This window comes from Somniosus microcephalus, chromosome 2 (assembly GCF_052327205.1).
Source record: "Somniosus microcephalus isolate GS21.2 chromosome 2, FLI_Smic_1.0, whole genome shotgun sequence".
Lineage (NCBI taxonomy): Eukaryota > Metazoa > Chordata > Chondrichthyes > Squaliformes > Somniosidae > Somniosus > Somniosus microcephalus.
In genome coordinates this window covers 169,324,229-169,346,437 of record NC_140988.1, presented here as the reverse complement: position 1 = coordinate 169,346,437, position 22,209 = coordinate 169,324,229, and the positions used below count along the sequence as shown (strand labels likewise).

At 40.1% G+C, this 22,209-nt stretch overlaps 1 protein-coding gene across 2 annotated transcripts in view; it reads right to left on the bottom strand.

Moving 5' to 3' along the window:
* cpeb2 (cytoplasmic polyadenylation element binding protein 2) overlaps positions 1 to 22,209 on the bottom strand; it is a 190,836-nt gene that overhangs the window by 89,183 nt on the left and 79,444 nt on the right. For both annotated transcript variants that reach the window (XM_085966119.1, XM_085966127.1), the window contains exons 3-4: positions 16,470 to 16,560; positions 2,095 to 2,145 (exon numbers count right to left, since the gene is read on the bottom strand). In XM_085966119.1, coding sequence (XP_085822245.1) covers positions 2,095 to 2,145; positions 16,470 to 16,560 — 142 coding nt within the window. The remainder of the gene's footprint in view (positions 1 to 2,094; positions 2,146 to 16,469; positions 16,561 to 22,209) is intronic.

Genomic DNA, 22,209 nt, shown 5'->3' with positions numbered 1-22,209 from the left:
CATGTGATCTCAATATTCCTATTTTGCACCGCGTATGCATGTGTACTTTAACCTTTTTATATGTTTGTTGGTAAAATGATAAGACGAAAAGCAGAGTGCAACTGCTTTTGATCGTTTTGTTCCTTGGTTACTGCTTATTGGTTATCTGCTAAAATAGTTTATAATAACACCTGACTTTCACACCATGGAAACACCAACACTGTATGGAGAGGGGAGTATCGTGTTCGGCTCAACCAAACGGAATAACCGCTCCAGGACAACAGAAGAAAGCAAACCTAACAAATAATGAGCAGTTCCAACAGGGCACGTCATGACAAAGGGCAAGCAGCATCCCATCACGTTCTGGATGGAGAGCAGGGGCAGGTCTGCCCCACCTCGATGTGCGAGTCAACATTCTCAGCAATCACTGAAGTTAAAAGTACTGCTCACAACTGCTGGACACAAACCTAGAAGTTGCACTAAGATGTGCTGTATCTGATAAATTCATACCAGAATTTCAAACTTTGATGAAAGATGAAAAAGACTGCAAAGTTTCAAACTGAATGGTGGTAGATATTTGTCAAGTAAATATACACATGTAAGTATTTACCTACATAGTGTAAAAGGCGTTTTCTACTAAAACTAATGCATGCGGCTAAAATAATGTCACTGTAGCCACGCCTGTGACTAGTCAGTGATTTCTACTGGGCAACACTGAACTAAAGTACAGACAGACCACCTCCTGTCACCTCTGATGGATACAATTTACTGCTGTCAAACCATGTTTATGTTTTTGGCATGAGGTTATGTCTTGGCTCTGCAGTGACTTATACGAGGTAGAAATACAGTTAGGGCCAGGAAACTGAATAAAGCCCAGAAAACAAAATATTTGAAAATTTAAACTATAGTGTGAAAGCATAATATATACACATGCAAAATCAGATCAGTAAAGGATTTTTTTTTCCAGATAAAGCCCAGTGCGTCAAGTGGGTTTTAAAATGAACAGCTTCAATGTTGTTGCTAACTGTCATCTGCATCACACATTACTGGTATTAGTTCACCTAATGGCATGTAAAATCCACTGTGCTTTCAAGGACAATATGCTTCAAGTTTTCTTGACTCAATATACAGAGGGTACTTGAGAACAAGACCTCGAAGATCATTTTATTCCATAGTAAAGGGGGCTTCTTTGGACACTAACTATTATATAAGGCACAAGTAAATTCCTGCGTAGACTTATCATTTGGTCTTCAGGGGGATATACTCCCCAACTTCAGGTCCTTCCTGAACTACCCATTTTAAAATAACTATTTACAGTATCACAGATATACATTCCTGCTTCCACTACAAAAGTACTAAAATGTACCATATTCTGAGCAACAACAAAATGTGCTCTGTGAATTAAACAGAGCAAATCAGTTCTAATTTTAAAACTGCGTCCAGATCAGATCATTTCTTTATTCCCATATGTATCCTCAGACAACTCGCATAAACAGCAGAAGATGCATTTCAAAATGCATTAGAACATGGCATGATCACAATGATCTGGTTAATATAAGTTGCTGCACTGATTGTTCTTACACAATCCTAAATAGTAACCAGGCTTAAAATTACTTATAGGATCACATGAAATGAAAGAATGCAATTGTTTAAGATTGCTGCCTTGCAATCTGACCTTATGAAATTCTCTTCCAACCCAATTTCTTATGCATTTTAGAAAACTAACAATGGCTAAGCCAATCAATGATGCAATGTCAAACATGGTTAATGTATCCATTACCTAATGTACTATTTGGCATTATTCCTACTTCATATCATGATACTAAAATATACTAGACGAAGGTGATATTACAGATGCAAAGAGAGATGTAGACTATAGCAAATAACACAAACTATTCAAACTGGAAACCAATTTTTGAGACTGAAAATTAGGCCATTGTGTAGTACATTTTTCTAGTGTACTACTGGGAGTTTAATATTGCAATACAATTTTTACCAACTGACCATTCCACCTCACAAGTCATGAGCCTGATGTTCTGCCCATCGGCACAACTGGACAGGAGCGTTTTGATAATAGCAGTGGAAGGAGGAAAGTGTTACTCACTAAAGACTTACCATTAAGCATTAGAAAATTGTCAGTTCCTGGATGTGGATATCCTAAACGACCTAGAATGGGGAGGATAGAATAAAAATTAGAAAAGATTTCTAAATGAAAGAACATTATTAAAGAAGCAAAGATGTGAAAGCATCTGAATATTAAGTCTTAAAGGAATACTATGTCCCATTGGTGCTCACGACTAGGGCAGGTGGACTCAGTTTTCTAACTTTCCCTCCTTTGCTTCCGCTCACTTCCTGCCAAACAAATGACACTACTGGGTAGCTCACCTTATTCCCCTCCCTTCTGGAAATGAGAGGTAGTGAAACTAGTTCATTGATGATGTGGCATACAAACTTACAGTATTATTCATAAACTATGTACAATTGGTTTCTAGCTACAAGTAAATGTTCCTTTTGGTACAACTGCAAAACTGGCTGTTGCTGCACAGATAGAAGTTTTTACCTTCCTGGCAGCAGTACCCTTGATTGCTAGCGTTTGCAGTATGCCAGGAAAAGAGGGGTCTCTTTCTATTGATCTTCCAACTTTTCCAAAGCAAATCTATAAGAATGGCCGAGTGCAAATAATTGAAAAGTAGTTTGAATCAGCGAGGGCCAAGAAAAGTGACAAATATTTTAAACCACAACATGCAGAGAATCAATTTTCCCCACACCTACTTGTCAATCTTGTTTTTCTTTCTAAAATGATTACACTAACAATGGATAATCCAACACTTACATTTTGCTCTGACAAGTGCCAATTTCACTTCAAAGGGATTGCTAGCTTCCAGTTTATATATATGTATATAAAAGGAATAGCATGTTAATAGCTTGTTGGTGGGGCAGAGGTGGGGAAGAAGATGGGAGAGAAGTGTCAAATTCTGCCCAATAGGTTGTAAAACACCACTTATGAACCTTTTGGGCCAGGTGGAGTTCCTGAATATCCAGCCCTGGAAATTCAACACAATGCTAGCCACTGGAGACATTTGTGCTGTACCACATTCTATAAACACTACAGCACAAACTTTCACAATGAATTCCAGTATTTTAAATTTAGCAGCTAATTTTTGTCACTTTCTTCCCATAGTATTCCCACTCCACATAGCTTCCACTGATTGTACAGTCTTGAGATCTGCTCCAAGGCCTCTGCCAATGACATTCCACAGCCAGTTGCTTGTACAATTATTACTCATATTTATATGGTGCCTTTTATGTAGAAATTGTTCCAAAGCACTTTACAGAGATGTATTTTTAAAAAAGGACACCAAGATAAAGGAGGAGAGATTAGGAGGGGTGTCCAAAAGTTTGGTAAGGAGGGTCTTAAAATGAGAGGAAAGTGTAAAGTTTTAGGGAGGGAGTGCCAAAGTATACGTACATACATACGAACATACGAATTAGGAGCAGGAGTAGGCCACTCGGCCCTTCGAGCCTGTTCTGCCATTTAATAAGAACATGGCTGATCTGATTACTCCACATTCCCACCTACCCCCGATAACTTTTCACCCCCTTGCTTACCAAGAATCTATCTACCTCTGCCTTAAAAATATTCAAAGACTCTGCTTCCACTGCCCTCTGAGGAAGAGAGTTCCAAAGACTCACGACCCTCTGTGAGAAAACATTTCTCCTCATCTCTGTCTTAAATGGGCGACCCCTTATTTTTAAACAGTGACCCCTAGTTCTCGATTCTCCCACAAGAGGAAACATCCTCTCCACATCCACCCTGTCAAGACCCCTCAGGATCTTATGTTTCAATCAAGTCACCTTTTACTCTTCTAAACTCCAGCGGATACAAGCCTAGCCTGTCCAACCTTTCCTCATAAGACAACCCGCCCATTTCAGGTATTAGTCTAGTAAACCTTCTCTGAACTTCTTCCAATGCATTTACATCCTTCCTTAAATAAGGAGACCAATACTGTACACAGTACTCCAGAAGTGGTCTCACCAATGCCCTGTATAACTGAAGCATAACCTCCCTACTTTTGTATTCAATTCCCCTCGCAATAAACGATAACATTCTATTAGCTTTCCTAATTACTTGCTGTACCTGCATAGTAACCTTTTGTGATTCATGCACTGGGACACCCAGATCCCTCTGCATCTCAGAGCTCTGCAATCTCTCACCATTTAGATAATATGCTTTTTTTTTTTAATTCTTCCTGCCAAAATGGACAACTTCACATTTTCCCACATTATACTCCATTTGCCAGATCTTTGCCCACTCACTTAACTTATCTATATCCCTTTGTAGCCTCCTTATGTCCTCTTCACAATTTACTTTCCTATCTATCTTTGTGTCATCAGCAAATTTAGCAACCATACCTTCGGTCCCTTCATCCAAGTCATTTATATAAATTGTAAAAAGTTGAGGCCCCAGCACTGATCCTTGTGGCACACCACTCGTTACATCTTGCCAATCAGAAAATGACCCATTTATGCTTACTCTCTGTTTCCTGTTAACTAGCCAATCTTCTATCCATGCCAATATGTTACCCCCAACCCCGTGAGCTCTTATTTTCCGCAATAACCTTTGATGTGGCACCTTATCAAATGCTTTCTGGAAATCTAAGTACAGTACATCCACCTGTTCACCTTTATCCACAGCACATGTTACTTCCTCAAAGAACTTCAATAAATTGGTTAAACATGATTTCCTTTGCACAAAACCATGTTGACTCTGCCTGATTACTTTGAACTTTTCTAAATGCCCTGCTATAACATCTTTAATAATATAAATAGTATGGGGCCAAGGAGGCTGAAGGTGGGGCAAAGGGAGTGGGTGGGGGGAAAAATGCACAAGAGGCCAGAGTCAGAGGGAACAGAGAGTTTGGGAGCGGGGGGTTGTAGAGCTGTAGAAGGTCACAGAGAAAGGCAAAGGTCATGAATGGGTTTAAACATGAGGATGAGAGGTGTTGGGGGACCTGGTGGCAATCAATATAGGTCAGCAAAGCAGTGATGATAGGCGAGAGAGACTATTGCAGGTTAGGATATGGGCAGCAGAATTTGGGACAAGCTGAAGTTTATGAAGGGCGGAGATTTGGAGGCTGGTCAGGAGATCATTGTAATAGGCAAATCTAGTGGTGACAAAGGCATGGATGAGGGTTTTAGTGGCATATGGGCATTACTACGGAGGTGGATGTAAGCAGTCTTCATGATGGAGAGGATTTAGGAGAGCAGCCCAGAGTGATTGGCTTTCTGATTTTGCCTCTCTGTGGGGAAGTGTCACTTTCCATTCAAACCTCACTCACCTCAAACTTATATTTACAAAACACTGGAGATGAGCAAGATCATAGAAACATAGAAGATAGGAGCAGGAGTAGGCCATTCGGCCCCTCGAGCCTGCTCCGCCATTCAACGAGATCATGGCTGATCATCCAAACTCAGTACCCCGTTCCTGCCTTCTCCCCATATCCCTTGATCCCTTTAGCCTTGAGAAATATATCCAACTCCTTCTTGAATATATTTAATGAATTGGCCTCCACTGCCTTCTGTGGTAGAGAATTCCACAGGTTCACCACTCTCTGGGTGAAGAAATTCCTCCTCATCTCAGTCCTAAATGGCCTACCCCTTATCCTTAGACTATGACCCCTAGTTCTGGACTCCCCGGCCATCGGGAACATCCTTCCTGCATCTAGTCTGTCCAGGCCTGACAGAATTTTATAGGTTTCGATGAGATCCCCTCTCAATCTTCTAAACTCCAGTGAGTACAAGCCCAATCGACCCAATCTCTCCTCGTACGTCATTCCTGCCATCCCAGGTATTAGCCTGGTGAATCTTCGCTGCACTCCTTCCATGGCAAGAACGTCCTTCGTTCATCAGATGATACAATTGTTCATTTAGCATTCCTCTACATCAGAAACATAGTAACATGTTTTGCAGGGCACATTACTATAGCAACAATGTTCTTTTATTCAGGCATTCAGCCGAGTAATCTGTGTAACTCAATTATTGTATAAATTCTAAAAAAATCCAAATTAGAATGTGTTCACCAGCTAAATGGTCAAAAAGTAAATGCAGCTTCTTTAAAAAATTACATATATTTATGTTCACTGTGTAGTTATACTGCAAAGTATAGAACATCAACTTCATTTAAAATAAATCAGCACATTGGGATATGCAGTGTTAAAATGAATCTGAGAATTCATTAAAATAGTCGCCAACAATCATGAATACCATGCCCTTGACCCAAGTAATAAAGGAACACGGATCAGCTTCTTAATCTTAATTCCTTGGTCACAAGTTCTGTTGTACAAAGCTCTTGGAACCTGTTACAATAGAATAAAGCCTTTTTTGTTGCATTTGCCCACATTCTCTTCCTCTTTCATCACTGATAGTAATTCGGGTTTAATACATTTGCAGATCAACAAGCACAAAATGTTCCCACTTGCCTTTTTAAAGTACACTAAATAACTGAACAGAAGTATTTCAAATTAATATATTTTTTAAATAACTTAATTTATTTTAAAGGGCAACCAAAACGGCTTCCAATTAACTCTGGTTGGCTTCATTGAAACTCGGGCAACTAGGGATGGCCAATAAATGCAGCCGTGCATGTATCAGCTACAACCCAAGAACAAAAAAGTGCAACAAAATAAGGACAGGGAAAGTATGAGTTGTTCAAAGAACCTGTGAAAGCCCTTTTATTGCCCATTACTGATATTAAACTTCCAAACATACAGCAAGCTTCTAGCTTATAAAAAAATGGAATCTTGCTCTAAAAAGTGGCAAATTTTCGCTCAAAATCAAGATTCACCTTGCTCCTTTTCAAAATGCCTGCTAACTGTTAGCAAGGACGTGAACTATAGATTTTTTTTCTCCAATTTCTGATCAGGTTGCTGGAGATGAAAAAGGTTCTTTAATGTGTAAAGTTCCCAGCCTGACAAGTAGTAAAATGTGTCCATCATTATTAAAGGTAAAATTTGGTGGCTGCAACAAACTTCCAAGAATTTATATACAATGAAATCTCTTACTTGCATTTCATTTATCTGCCTTCCCAATTACCCACCAGAATTTTAATAGGACAAAGCCTTGCATGAGATGGTGTCTCATTGCACATGCTGCCAACACCAATCTCCTCATAAGCTAACCTCACAGCCAAAAAAGGAGTAAATTTAACATTATTGGCAGTTATTTTATTATTTCTAATATATTTGTCTTCATTCCCTTGCCATAATATTTCTGAACTGCATGCAAGAATTGGGAACTCTCAATTATCTGACAATTTCCATTATCAAGTTTAATGCAGCTTCCACAATAAGCACATATTCCTGTGAAAACTTGCAATAGTAAACTTTGTCATTAAATAGAACTTCATATTTCACAATGCATAATCAGCTGAACAATTTCATATTCCAATATACAGTTGCTGACACTTGCACATCCAATATATTATTGCCACCAGCTACTAGGAGAAACATGCAATGTATTACATGGGAGCAATTAACATCTGAGGCACCTCAATGCTAGATACAATATTTTCATGAAATTTACAAGCAACATATGTGGTTGGCTATACTTAACCCATGTCCTTTTCTCAAACAATTTCCACAACTGCTTTCACTTGAATTGCTTTGTGCATTAAATGTTTTGGTTGTTCATACAGAGCATCAAATCAGGGTGTTGAGCCCAAATTGCTTAGTCACTCTGAAACACCAAGAGGCCAGACTTAGGACACAGGCTCAACATTCCGACAGCTTTCATTCTCAACCACAACTACAAAACATAAAAGATGCACTGTTTCAGTTTGTTTCAATTTTCTACTTGAAGATTAGGTTGTAAACAAATTCTTAGTGGAAGAATAAGAGCTTTGTGTTTTGTAAGTGACTTTCACTGAGTAAAAACAGAACAGGCTTCGCAGAACTACACTTCCTGCAAATCATGTCACCAGAGTTTTGGAAAACTAGCCTTATTTCATCCTTTTTACAGAGACTGACACCTAATCAGTTTTAAAATAGTTATCTGTCATTGCGGAGGAAAATAATTTTGAAATGCTCAACTGACTTGAGATAGCCAAATCTGTATGGCAACAGCAATTTGTGCCATGAATCTCTGCTGCCACCTCTATATCTTGGTGCAAAAGGTTTTCTGGTTTAGCCAGGAAACCATCATGCCAGCTTTTAAAATCAGTACCCAAAAGTAGTAGGGCATTCTTGTCATGGCTTGCTTTCTCTCATCACCCCCCATCTATCAAAAAATACAAGGGTCTTAAAACCACTAAGTTATTCATAGCAGACTTAAGGCCCAGTTGATACACTGATCTTTCTCAAAGTGGTGATATCAACTATGAATAGTGGATATTTTGCATCCATTAATTTTGCATCCATTACTTTCTTCCCCCGCTTTCTCTTCTTTGACTGGCTGAGTGTATTGCAGAAGGTGACAGGATTGGGCAAAATGAAAACAGCACACTTGAGGCTACAATAGGTCAGCAGGCTCAAGGTAGCAAAGGTGAAGTGAACAGGATAAACTTTGGTTTATGAAACATTTCTAAAGATGACCAATTGCAAAAAAAGGAAGCTTGAGAAAAGGCTGAAAATAGGAATTGAAAGATGAATAAAAACAAACTGGAAACAAAGGAAAACGAAAACAAATGGAAGCTGAACATGAATGCAGCACATATTTATGTTGAGGTCTGTTGCTGCAAGCTTTATCTACATTATCTGACTCACATATCTGTCTTTCTTTCTCCCTTTATTCTGTATTACTGCACACTTCCTTCCACATCTGATTTCAATTATGCCCCTTCACTATTATACTATGTGCTAAAATCTTACACTTGATATTGCCAATTCAGCCACATCTGCATTTACTGAATCAGTGCTGCTATTGTGACAAGAACCTCACTGTTAGTTTTAAGTAGGTTAACGCACCAGAGAGAACTGCCAAAATAAAATGGGCTGGCTTTCATTATTTACACAGAAGAATGAAGCCAATACACAAGTTATTTAACATTTCAAGCAGTGATAGACATGCTGACAGGAGCACATCAGCAGCTAACCCTTTCAGTTTTTCAAAAAATTGCTTTTTACTGAAAAAATACCTTTTTATTGCTTCCCTCTTTTTGTCCAGAAGATTTTTTTGTCCATTTTCTTGAGTATCTGCTCCTAAACGTCCAACACCATCCTGTTCAGCTCCTGCCAGAAACTCTTTCACGCTAAACTCAGATGTTCACACCCTTCAACTTCAGATCCCATAAACAAAACGGCCTACTTACTCCTCCATAGTATTGCTGGTCTCCACACCTACCTCATCTGTACTGAACCCCTCAATCCAATCTTTGACTTCTGCAATGCTTTCCTCATTGGCATCCAAAGCTGCACCCTACACAAACTCCAATACCCGCACAAAGTCCTACTCACCTATCACCCATGGTCTCACTGACCTCCTTTGGTTCCTGTCCTATTGCTTTGAAAATCCTCATTTACAAATTCCTTCATGAGCTCTCCCTATCCTAGCTCTGCAACGTCCTCCAGCTCTATGCCTCAACTTGCCTGCTCTCATCTTCCAACTCTGATTACTGTGCGTCCTCCCCATTCCCTTAAGCCATCACAACCCTTCACTCTGGTTTAGGAAGAGAAATCCATTCAGTCTTTCTATATCTCCCCATATCTTCTAAAGTCTCCTCAAAATCTATTTCTTTAACCACACCTTAGATTACCTCCTGATAGTTGTTCCCCTTCACCATCACCCCATCCCTCTGAGACAAATGCTGAGATCATTTGTAACATTAAAGGCACTTTACTAGTGCAACTTCTGCTGAGGTAGAATTACAAAACGTAAGCACTGATCATCTTCTGGTAAGTGGTCAGAGGGTTTGGAAAATCAAGTGAGCCCCATGCTGTCCTCACCCAATATTTACAGGGATTACTGGAAGCAGGAACCCTAGCTGATACAGATTTAGGGACAATGGCATCAGTAAAACAGGCTCTAGCGAGGTTAAAAAGGCTCCAAACAAATTCTGAGAAGCAAAAGCCTCACAAACACCAAGACAGTTAGATGATATGATAGAGGAATATATAGTTTTTAAAAAAAAACACATAAGCTACGATGGAGCCAATAGTCCCCTTGTCTGTATCTACTTTGGTGATTTCCCCCTCCCCTTGTCCAAGGGAACAGAGACAATTTACCGCTAACTCAGCATCGGTTAGGAACTGAAATTGGGATCTTCTCAATGGCTCAGCTGTATGCCTCATTTACCAACTGAACCTTCAGGGGAAATAAGAGTTTATGATTTACGGTAACTGAACAAGTCAAATTTTGTTTTAATTGCACAACATTAACAGTGTTTTGGGGATCTATTCCAGCCATTTGTCCTTGAAGACTGCAAATAAATAATCAAATTCATTGCTGATGACAGCCTTAATTGAAAATATTTTATCTTGTCAGAAATGTCCAGCTTTCAAATGTCAACCAAGTACTCCTCCATCAGGCAAAATTACAGCAACTGATTTTACATTAATGACGAAACTCCTGCATGGATTTCAGTCTATAGTAATACTAGGTGCCAATTATTATTCAATAAACAATACACAGGTTATATTTAGCTTCACCCACTGCAGTTTTCATTAATGGAGTGTCATCTTTGAAGATAATCGAATCTTCTCCTTATAGTGTATGTATAATTTATTTTAGAGAAAGACTATAAAAATGTAATCTACGCCAGGAAGTGAAGAACTATGCAAAAACTTCCACGGTAACACTCTGAAATTCTCTCTAGAAGTGATTAAGTGAATAATACAAATACTTACATTTGTCAACCTTCTCCTGTTAGTTTTCACAGACCCCACTTCCATGGTAACAATAGACAATAACCATGGGATTTCACTGAGTATTTGATCTTTCGGTCTACTTTTAACCTTCCAATCTGTTTTTAGCCAGATATTCACCCAGTTGCTTTTTATAGGAGTTAGTAAACACAGCATCAACTGCTTGTGATGGGATTCTATTCCACCTCTATTATTCTGTCCAAACTGAATTATGATCTCCAGAACTAAATAACCTACTTACCTAAGTAATACACAGTTGCTTTTCAGTACTTTAAAGTCCTACATCGCATCTACTCAAACTATTGTCTAATGAAAACAAATTTAATTCTATGAGCCCCTCAGAACTTAAAACTCAAGGCCCTTCTCTGAACCCTCAATAAATGCATTCGCCTTTTTAGAATTTTGGAATTTTTTGAGGATGTAACTGGTAAAATAGATAAGGGAGAACCAGTGGATGTGGTGTATTTGGACTTTCAGAAGGCTTTCGTTAAGGTCCCGCATAAGAGATTAGCGTGCAAAATTAAGGCACATGGGATTGGGGGCAAGGTACTGACTTGGATAGAGAACTGGTTGGCAGACAGGAAGCAAAGAGTTGGAATAAACGGGTCTTTTTCTGAGTGGCAGGCAGTGACTAGTGGGGTACCGCAGGGATCGGTCCTTGGACCCCAACTATTCACAATATATATTAATGATCTAGACAAGGGAACTAGATGTAATATCTCCAAATTTGCAGACGACACAAAGCTGGGTGGGCGTGTGTGCTGAGAGGAGGATGCCGAGAAACTCCAGGATGATTTGGACAGGTTGGGTGATTGGGCAGAAGCATGGCAGATGCAATATAACGTGGATAAATGTGAGGTTATCCACTTTGGTAGCAAAAACAGGAAGGCAGATTATCTGAATGGCAATAGATTGGGAGAAGGGGAAGTGCAACGAGACCTGGGTGTCCTTGTGCACCAATCGCTGAAGGCAAGCATGCAGGTGCAGCAGGCGGTTAAGAAGGCAAATGGTATGTTGGCCTTCGTAGCGAGAGGGTTTGAGTACAGGAACAAGGATGTCTTGCTGCAGTTGTACAGGGCCTTGGTGAGACCACATCTGGAGTATTGTGTGCAGTTTTGGTCGCCTTATCTGAGGAAGGATGTTCTTGCCATGGAAGGAGTGCAGCGAAGATTCACCAGGCTGATACCTGGGATGGCAGGAATGACGTATGAGGAGAGATTGGGTCGATTGGGCTTGTACTCGCTGGAGTTTAGAAGAATGAGAGGGGATCTCATTGAAACTTATAAAATTCTGACAGGACTGGACAGACTAGATGCAGGAAGAATGTTCCCGATGGTCGGGGAGTCCAGAACCAGGGGTCACAGTCTAAGGATAAGGGGTAAGCCATTTAGGACTGAAATGAGGAGGAATTTCTTCACCCAGAGAGTGGTGAACCTGTGGAATTCTCTACCACAGACGGCAGTAGAGGCCAATTCATTAAATATATTCAAGGAGTTGGATATATTTCTCAAGGCTAAAGGGATCAAGGGGTATGGGGAGAAAGCAGGGACCGGGTACTGAATTTGGATGATCAGCCATGATCGCATTGAGTGGCGGAGCAGGCTCGAGGGGCCGAATGGCCTACTCCTGCTCCTATCTTCTATGCTTCTATGTAGAGATCGTCTGCCAAATCTACACTTAATATTCCAACTGTGGCCTTACCATGATTTATACATAGTTAAAAATAACCCGTTTTGACCTATCAACAGCCCTCAAGCCGCATCCCAGTACCGGATTACCCTCACTGATAATGGATGCTTTCAGTGAATGGTCAATAATCACACTCAAATCCTTTCCACCTATGCAAATGGACTCAAATTAATTCTGTACATGTTTCTCGCACTAATGACATTTATCTACATTAATCTTAAACTATGAATTGCATAGCCTATTTACTTAAGTTTTCTGGACCCCCTTAACTGCTGCCAATCACCATTACACTATGTCACTTGCCCATATGGCTTGGAACCATCAGCAAGTTTTAGATAATTAGAAATAACGGCCCAGAAATTCGGGTTGGAGGCTTCCCGCGGGTGCAAGCCTCCGACCTGCACTTACCTAGCGCGCCGGCAGTTGAGCTGTGGGCCTGCGTGGGATTCCGATCCTGGGCCTGTTCCAACTGCCAGCGCACAGTGCTTGCGTATCCCAGGGGCACAGTTAGTTCGATGCGTCCTCTGGGATCACGTGAGCCATGGAGAACCAATGGTAGCAGGGAATGCCCATTCATAAAATTGACAGGAAGAGCTGTCAAACCCATAAATACTTTCAGCCCCAAAACATCACAAACTTCAAATATTTTTTTTTTAAAACATCACATTTTTAAAATAAGTATAAATTATATAAAATAACTATTTTAAACAATAATTTAAATTTTTGAAAAAATTAATTACACTTTCTAATGAGGCTAAAAATAAACTTACCTTTCTTTAAAGTGTTTAAAAATAATAAACCTGTGGAAAAAATGTTTTAATTTTAATTAATTTACCACTTACCTTGTTAAAAGCAGGCCTTGCGCCTGCTTTTTACATGTATAACTCCTGGAGACTTACCCTCTTGGAAAAACCTGGGAAAAAAACGTAAGTTCAATGCGCACGCGCTGCCTCTCCGGCACACGCGTTCCACCTCTGAACCCCTTCTTTCAAGGGAACGGAAGTTCCGGTTTCCCGCGCATGCGCAGTGCATGCACAAAACCGGCACTTTCATGGGGACCCGAATTTCTGGGCCAACGTCTTGTATGCCACTTACAAATAGTGTCAACAGGAACCTCCCCAATTGCTCAGAGGCGGCACTACAATGTGTTATAGTATTTAACCATACAGACCAGAAAAGTCCCAGGTATAACTCCTATTTTCTGCTGATTGAAGTCAGGGTAGCTCTGGGAGAGGTAACTAGCCTCTGTCACCAGACTGGGAGTGGCAAAAAAAAAGGAAAAATCATCCCGATTTCCTGCTTGCTATCCATTAACCCCTTCTAAAAAGTACATGGACAGATGAGGTTCAGCTGTGATGGTCAAACAAACACCTTCTGGGTTTGTACATGAAGAACTGCAAGTTAGGCACAGTGTTGGAAGGTTGCCAGCCCATGGAGAACTATACCTCAGCATCAGCAAGTGCATTACAGGAGGGGAAGAGAAAAAAAAACCTGGAGGTGAAGAAAATGAAGTCCCAGAACAGAACTCTAAAGAACTCTGCTCCCTACCCAGACAGAATCTTTTCAGTTAACACTACCTTCTGCTATCTATCACTTTCATTAAGCCAATTTTTGAAATCGTGTTTGCTTGTTTTCCATTAATTTCATGGACTTTAAAAGGGGCAAGTATAGAAGGAGCATTTTTGTTCAAAAGTACCTTCAATTTTGAATACACTCATCAAGTTATTTCTTCAACATTTTAAAACATGTCAATTACAGTGCCACTATGAAGATCCTTAGGTAGGGTCTCCCTCCTTCTTGGACATTTCTGGTGATATAAATTGCAAGGAGCGCCCAGGAATGGCACCCTTGCAAACACAAGACACAACTTCAGATAAATCCAAGGGCTGCTCTGTAACCAACCAACTCTGGGGAAACCACACTACAGGCAGGGAATATCAATTTCCCAATCTGTATTTTGGTTTCCAAGGGCCAGGTGATTCGAGATGTCCCTCAGCCTGGTCTTAGCTTGTATTTCTTGCTGTTTACAATGTACAGTAGTTCCTGGGCAAATGGGACTTTCCCCTGAAATTGACACCATCGGAGTGGCCTAACACGGACGACGCCATAGTTGAAGGTCTCTAAAGGCACAGCTAAAATGGACTTTAAAATGTATGGAGAAATATCTAGAGAGAGTATCATTTTCTTATATAAACCGCCCGGCCCAAAACAGCCCTGGCAAAGCCGGGCTCCCCCCAGCTAGTATAATATAAAGTGGGAGTACTCTTTAAAAGATTCAGATTGAGAATTTTATCAAACAGCTTCTGGAAATCCAAATAAAATGTTATCCACTTGATTACATCTTGGCTACTGTTACCTTTTCAAAACAATGGTCAGCAGATTCATGATGCATGACTTATCGCCTTCTAAAACCATGGTGACTACCTTCTTAGTCACAGTTTTTTTTTGGAAAACATTCATGCCATTTTACAAAGTGGTCAAATGCATTTTCCCCACTACTTGCATTAAGCCAAGTAGTTTATTGTTACCTAATTCTTGCTTCTCTCCTTTTTGACTATTGAGATTACATTAACTATCCCATATTTATAAAATTTCTATTTTTACTGATCAGAGCTGCAGACAATTTCTCACTTGCTTGCTTGAAAATTCTAGGGTGTATCCCATTTACTTCAGGTACCCAGTAGGTGTTTAATGCTTTGAGTTTCTTTATAATATGATTTATTAAACTCTATATAAAATATAGATTCCATAGTCACTTTAGCTTGATCTGGAATTCTTTTTCAGTGCCACACATCATACAAAAGGTAGGCGGGGTATTGGGCGGTGTGTTTACCGCTTACCGAGTTCTCCTGGAACTTGTTTGATTGCCTTTGGAGGTCAGCGAGAAATTCACAATTTTATTTCCCATTATATTGGCCTAGGGCTTTTTCACTTATTTTGTCTCTCCCAGGAAATTACGTGACTGCCGGCAGATATTTGGGGGGTGGGGGGGGGGGGTGTGGGTGTGGCAATGAAGATCATGCTGTTAAGTTGATGGTATGGGACAGGCTTCATAGACCAGCAAGTATTTTCCTGTCCATCATTTTCACATATTTGTGTACAAAACTGATGAATTAATTGAATATCTGCTATATTCTGATCCCAATAATAGTGCTAGCCTACGTTATCCCTTTAGGAACCTATCTGGTCTGCAGTACTCCAGCTATTTTATTTACAGCACCAAGAAGGAGCAGAACAATTTTTTAAGCTATTAACAACCTGTTATTCTAGGGTGTATCCCACTTACTTCAGGTACCCCTTCCAACACTAATTTTAGTTAGCCTTCAGTGACTTTTGTATGACTCCCAATTCGCACTGCAACATGGAGTACTTGAGGCTAATAGCATAGATGCATTTAAGGGGAAGCTAGATAAGTACTTGAGGGAACAAAGAATAGAAGAATATGTTGATAGGGTTAGATGAAGTAAGATGGGAGGAGGCTTGTGTGGAGCATAAACACCGGCATATTGGGCTGAGTGGCCTCTTTCTGTGCTGTAAAATTCTATGTAATTCTATTTGTAATCATTAGGTTCTTTTTCACCTCCTTATTCACCCACTGTGATCTCAGTCTGGTCTTGCTATTTGCTCTTCTTTGTTCCAAAGAATAAAAATCTTTTCCATGTGCATTAAAGTATGTATATTCTTTTAAAACTTTTATTTGTCCTGTCATTTTTTTTAAATGTCTTCTAGTCGCTAAATCCCACTTAGGATGCTTCTGACTGCCCAAGATTACTCTTCTGCAATCTTGTACTTGTGCATCATTTTTAGTTTTAATCTTCCAAATATCTGATCTAAACCAGTATATATGACCGCTAGGAAAGAAAGTGTAAAATCTTGTTACAAGGGTGAATGAACACCTCTTAAAAAAGTTATATCTATTTCATTACTTGTAAGCATAATACTAACCTTTCAGTGGATCATGTTCAGCTCTCATTATATCAATAAGTGAGTTTTCAAGTGAATGCATGTTCAGAGAGTCATACAGACGAGTGCGATCCTATAAAGAGAAAAATACACTCAGTACTGTATACTAATCCTACACTGTTTAGAATCATGGTTAACAATGCAAGATTACAATACAAAAGGCATGATTTGTTACTACACTAACAAACAGATCATAAATAGCATGATTATTGCAGTCTTATCAAACTCTCCTTAGTTACCAATTTATTCTAGACTACAATATATGGCCTTTAGCTCACACATATGGTCTGGGGAACTAAATTATTTAATTGGTTTACACTTGACCATAAAACAACAATTTAAATCTTTAGGACAAATACAGAGTGCATCATGGCTGCCAATGAAATACAAGGACAGGCGCAGCAAGCCAGAGTGTTCAAGCCTCAGTGCACAAATTTGATGGATTGGATTATTTGAATGGCCCAATTGCATTCTTGGCACTGGCAGGCCCTGGCAAGACCTAATTCCTGGAAGTGGTGAAGGAAAGCTGCCTACTGCAGCAGTACTGAGTGGTCTGCAGCAGGAACAGTAGCTATCATGGTCGGGGCTTTCTATCTGCTGTCGGAAAACAGAAGATCCCTGACCTGATGTCCCTAAAAAGCTCATCTGCGGGACCACTGCCTGCCCCTCTCCACTGCATTGTTCAAGAGGCACTGTTCCAAATGATCACCCAGCGGATGACTGAACAGGAAAAAAGGGGAGAAGGGCCAGGAATGCATCCTCCCACCTCATTTGGATTACTGCCCTGACCTGCACCTATGACAGGGGGAAATCCCAGATAATCCCTGGGCAACAAGGCCTGGCATCACAGGTTTCTCCCCCTATTTCTTGTGCTCAGCATCCAGTGAAGAAGCATTCCCCGAGCACTGATCACAGGAAGAACTGGCTCATAATGTGCATTGGTACTAATGAACATGAATCAATTGAAATGTTAGTCATGAGTTACCTGGTTGGTCTCTCATCTCAATGGAAATACTTATTAAGAAACTCCCTTTTGCTACATATACAGAATTTTAACTATTTATATTTGTCTTCAGTAGACTCCTTAAATGTAAATATTTTGGATATTTTCATTTGGCATCCTAGGCCTTCAATTTCAGCACACATTCTCTAGTTATTTGATGATGTCTCCATATTTAACTTTGAGATAACAAAATATAGACTAACATCTATCTCAACTGAAGAATGGTCAAAATGTCATACTAAACCACAAAAATTTGGAAATGAGAGAGCACTAAATTGTACAAAAGTTGTCCTGATATAAAATTTATTTCAGTGTATACATTGCACACCAGAATTAAGTTACTTTTTCAATTATAGTTTAACAGAGATTTTCCAGGATCCTAAAAAAATAAGTCCAGCAGAATTTTGACCCCAGAGTTGTTTGTGTTTTTCTTAGATATCCCATGGACTGCTGGAGTGGCTGGAACTTCTATTTCCAAGTAAACACATTCAAATGCCTAGCAAATGTGTGTTGTGTTTACTTGAGCCTTTCACTGGTTATAATTAAAATATAAAAAAAGTGTTTTGTACAGCTATTCATATTGTACATAGCCACTTAGATCAGTTTCCCCTGATTACTAAAGGGTTCTTTTCATTTTTGTCACTCAATACACTGAATTCTGTCACAAAGAATTTTCAAAACAATGCACCAACAAGGTCAAAGTAAACTCAGGAAAATAAGACCATCTGTATATGCAAACTGCACTTACCCTTGAGCTGTTTTAAACAAGAACTCTATTACCAGCCAACATACCATTGTAGTCAGGAAAAATGTAATTTCAAGTTTATAATGACAAATGAAAGTAGCTCTCTTTTTCCAATGGAGTTCACAGAGATACACAGAAAATAAAGCTAAAGGGGGTGAGGTGGAGAGAAGTGAGTAGCAACATTGTAAACATGTTCTTTGTGAATGCATTCACAATGTTGCTACACATAGTGACCAGAACAATTTCCCCCCCATTGATCTGAAGCCTGAAAGAACTTAATTTACGCAATAATAATTTAGTTATAAATTAAGAACAATATTTTAGAAAATATTCTGTTCCTCTCCTCAAATTTTAAAATTGGTAAGTCAACCAGCTAATAAAGGAAAACTATTAAAAATGGTTAAATTTTTCAGGGTGAAAGTGGCAAAACTTGAAGCTGTTATAAAGTTAATCATTTCATGACCATGGATGGCAGGAACAGGTAGTACCAAAGGGAAGGGAGGTGGGGTTGCTATGTTAATCAAGGATGGAATCACTGCAATAGTCAGAAATGATATTGGGCCAAAGGATCAGGATAGTGAAACAGTTTGGGTGGAGATAAGGAATAATAAGGGGAAAAAGTCACTAGTGGGCGTAGTCTATAGGCCTCCTAACAGTTGCAACTCTGTTGGTCGGAGTATAAATCAGGAAATAGTTGGGGCTTGTAATAAGGGAACAGCTATAATCATGGGGGATTTTAACTTTCATATTGACTGGACTAATCAAATTGGGCATGGCAGCCTTGAGGAAGAGTTCATAGAGTGTATTAGGGACGGGTTCCTTGAGCAGTATGTAACTGAACCAACCAGGGGGCAGGCAATCTTAGATCTGGTCCTGTGTAATGAGATAGGATTAATAAAAAATGTCCTAGTAAAGGATCCCCTTGGAATGAGTGACCATAATATGGTTCAATTCCAAATTCAGTTTGAGGGAGAGAGAGTTGGATCTCAAACCAGCGTACTGAGCTTAAATAAAGGAGACTATGAAGGTATGAGTAGAATTGACTAAAGTGGACTGGGAAAACAGATTAAAGTGTAAGACAGTGGTCTACATTCAAGGAGATATTTCACATCTTTCAAGATAAATATATTCCACTGAGGAAAAAGGGGAGTAAAAGAAAAGACAGCCATCCGTGGCTTAGTAAAGTAATAAAGGATAGTATCTGACTGAAAACAAGGGCATATAAAGTAGCCAAATCTAGTGGGAGGATAGAAGATTGGGAAGCATTTAAAAGCCAGCAAACAATAACTAAAAGATTAATTAAGAAAGGGAAGATAGATTATGAAAGTAAACTAGCAAAAAATATAAAAACAGATAGCAAGAGTTTCTACAGTTATATAAAAAGAAAAAGGGTGGCTAAAGTGAACATTGGTCCCTTAGAGGATGAGACCGGGACACTAGTGGTGGGGAACATGGAGATGGCAAAGACGCTGAACAAATATTTAGTATCAGTCTTTACAGTAGAGGACACTAAAAATATCCCAACACTGGACAAACAGGGGGCAATGGGGGGGAGGAGCTAAACACGATTAAAATCACTAAGGAGATGGCACTCGGTAAAATAATGGGACTTAAGGCGGCTAAATCCCCCGGACCTGATGGCTTACATCCTAGGGTCTTGAGAGAAGTGGCGGTAGGGATTGTGGATGCATTGGTGATTATTTTCCAAAACTCCCTGGACTCAGGAAATGTCCCGGCAGATTGGAAAACTGCTAATGTAACACCCTTATTTAAGAAGGGAAGTAGACAAAAAGCTGGAAACTATAGACCAGTTAGCTTAACATCTGTGGTTGGCAAAATGTTGGAGTCCATTATTAAGGAAACAGTAACAGAGCATTTGGATAAACATATGGTTTTATGAAGGGGAAGTCATGTTTGACAAATTTGCTCAAATTCTTTGAGGATGTAACATACAGGGTGGATAAAGGGGAACCAGTGGATGTAGTGTATTTGGACTTCCAAAAGGCATTTGACAAGGTTCCACACAAAAGATTACTGATCAAGATAAAAAATCACGGGATTGGGGGTAATATACTGGCATGGGTGGAAGATTGGCTATCTAACAGAAAACAAAGTTGGGATAAATGGTTCGTTCTCGGGCTGGCAATCAGTAACTAGTGGTGTTCCACAGGGGTCAGTGCTGGGACCCCAACTCTTTACAATCTATATTAATGATTTGGAGAAAGGGACCGAGTGCAACATATCCAAGTTTGCCGACGATACAAAGATGGGAGGGAAAGCAGCGAGTGAGGAGGACATAAAAAACCTGCAAAAGGACACAGACAGGCTAAGTGAGTGGGCAGAGATTTGGCAGATGGAATAATATTGGAAAGTGTGAGGTTATGCGCTTTGGCAGAAAAAATCAAAGAGCAAGTTATTATCTAAATGGAGAGAAACTGCAAAGTGCTACAGTACAAAGGAATCTGGGGGTCCTGGTGCATGAAACACAAAAAGTTAGTATGCAGGTGCAGCAGGTGATCAAGAAGGCCAATGGAATCTTGGCTTTTATTGCAAGGGGGATGGAGTATAAAAACAGGGAAGTCTTGCTGCAGTTATACAGGGCATTGGTGAGGCCACACCTGGAATACTGCGTGCAGTTTTGGTTTCCATATTTAAGAAAAGATATACTTGCTCTCGAGGCAGTTCAGAGAAGGTTCACTCGGTTGATTCCGGAGATGAGGGGGTTGACGTATGAGGAAAGGTTGAGTAGGTTGGGCCTCTACTAATTGGAGTTCAGAAGAATGAGAGGCGATCTTATCGAAACATATAAGATTGTGAGTGGTCTTGATCGGGTGGATGCGGTGAGGATGTTTCCACTGATGGGTGAGACTAGAACTAGGGGGCATAATCTTAGAATAAGGGGCTGCCCTTTCAAAACTGAGATGAGGAGAAACTTCTTCACTCAGAGGGTAGTAAATCTATGGAATTTGCTACCCCAGAGAGCTGTGGAAGCTGCAACATTAAATACATTTAAAACGGAGATAGACAGTTTCCTAGCAGATAAGGGAATTAGGGGTTACGGGGAGAGGGCAGGGAAGTGGACATGAGTCTAGATTCGGATCAGCCATGATCCTATTGAATGGCGGAGCAGGCCCGAGGGGCCGTATGGCCTACTCCTGCTCCTACTTCTTATGTTATGTTATGTTATGTTATCTTATCTTATGTTAACGGTCGAAGGGCGTTTTTGTGATTGGAAGGCTGTTTCCAGTGGGGTTCCGCAGGGCTCAGTACTGGGTCCTTTGCTTTTTGTGGTATATATCAATGATTTGGACTTGAATGTCGGAAGTATGATTAAGAAGTTTGCAGACAATACAAAAATTGGCCGTGTGGTTGATAATGAAGAAGAAAGCTGCAGACTGCAGGAAGAGATCAATGGACTGGTCAGGTGGGCAGAACAGTGGCAAATGGAATTCAATCTGGAGAAGTGTGAGGTAATGCATTTGGGAAGGGCCAACAAGGCAAGGGAATACACCATAAATTGTAGGATACTGAGACGTGCAGAAGAGCAGAGGGACCTTGCAGTGCAGGACCAAGTTCCCTGAAGGTAGCAGGACAGGTAGATAAGGTGGTTAAGAAGGCATAGGGGATACTTGCCTTTATTAGCCGAGGCATAGAATACAAGAGCAGGGAGGTTATGCTTGAACTGTATAAAACACTAATTAGGCCGCAGCTAGAATACTGCGTGCAGTTCTGGTCACATTACAGGAAGGAGGTGATTGCACTAGAGGGGGTGCAGAGGAGATTTACCAGGATGTTGCCAGGACTGGAGAATTTTAGTTTTGAGGAAAGATTGGATAGGCTGGGGTTGTTTTCTTTGGAACAGAGGAGGCTGAGGGGGGACCTAATTGAGGTGTATAAAGTTATGAGGGGCCTAGATAGAGTGGATAGGAAGGACCTATTTCCCTTAGTAGAAGGGTCAATAATCAGGGGGCATA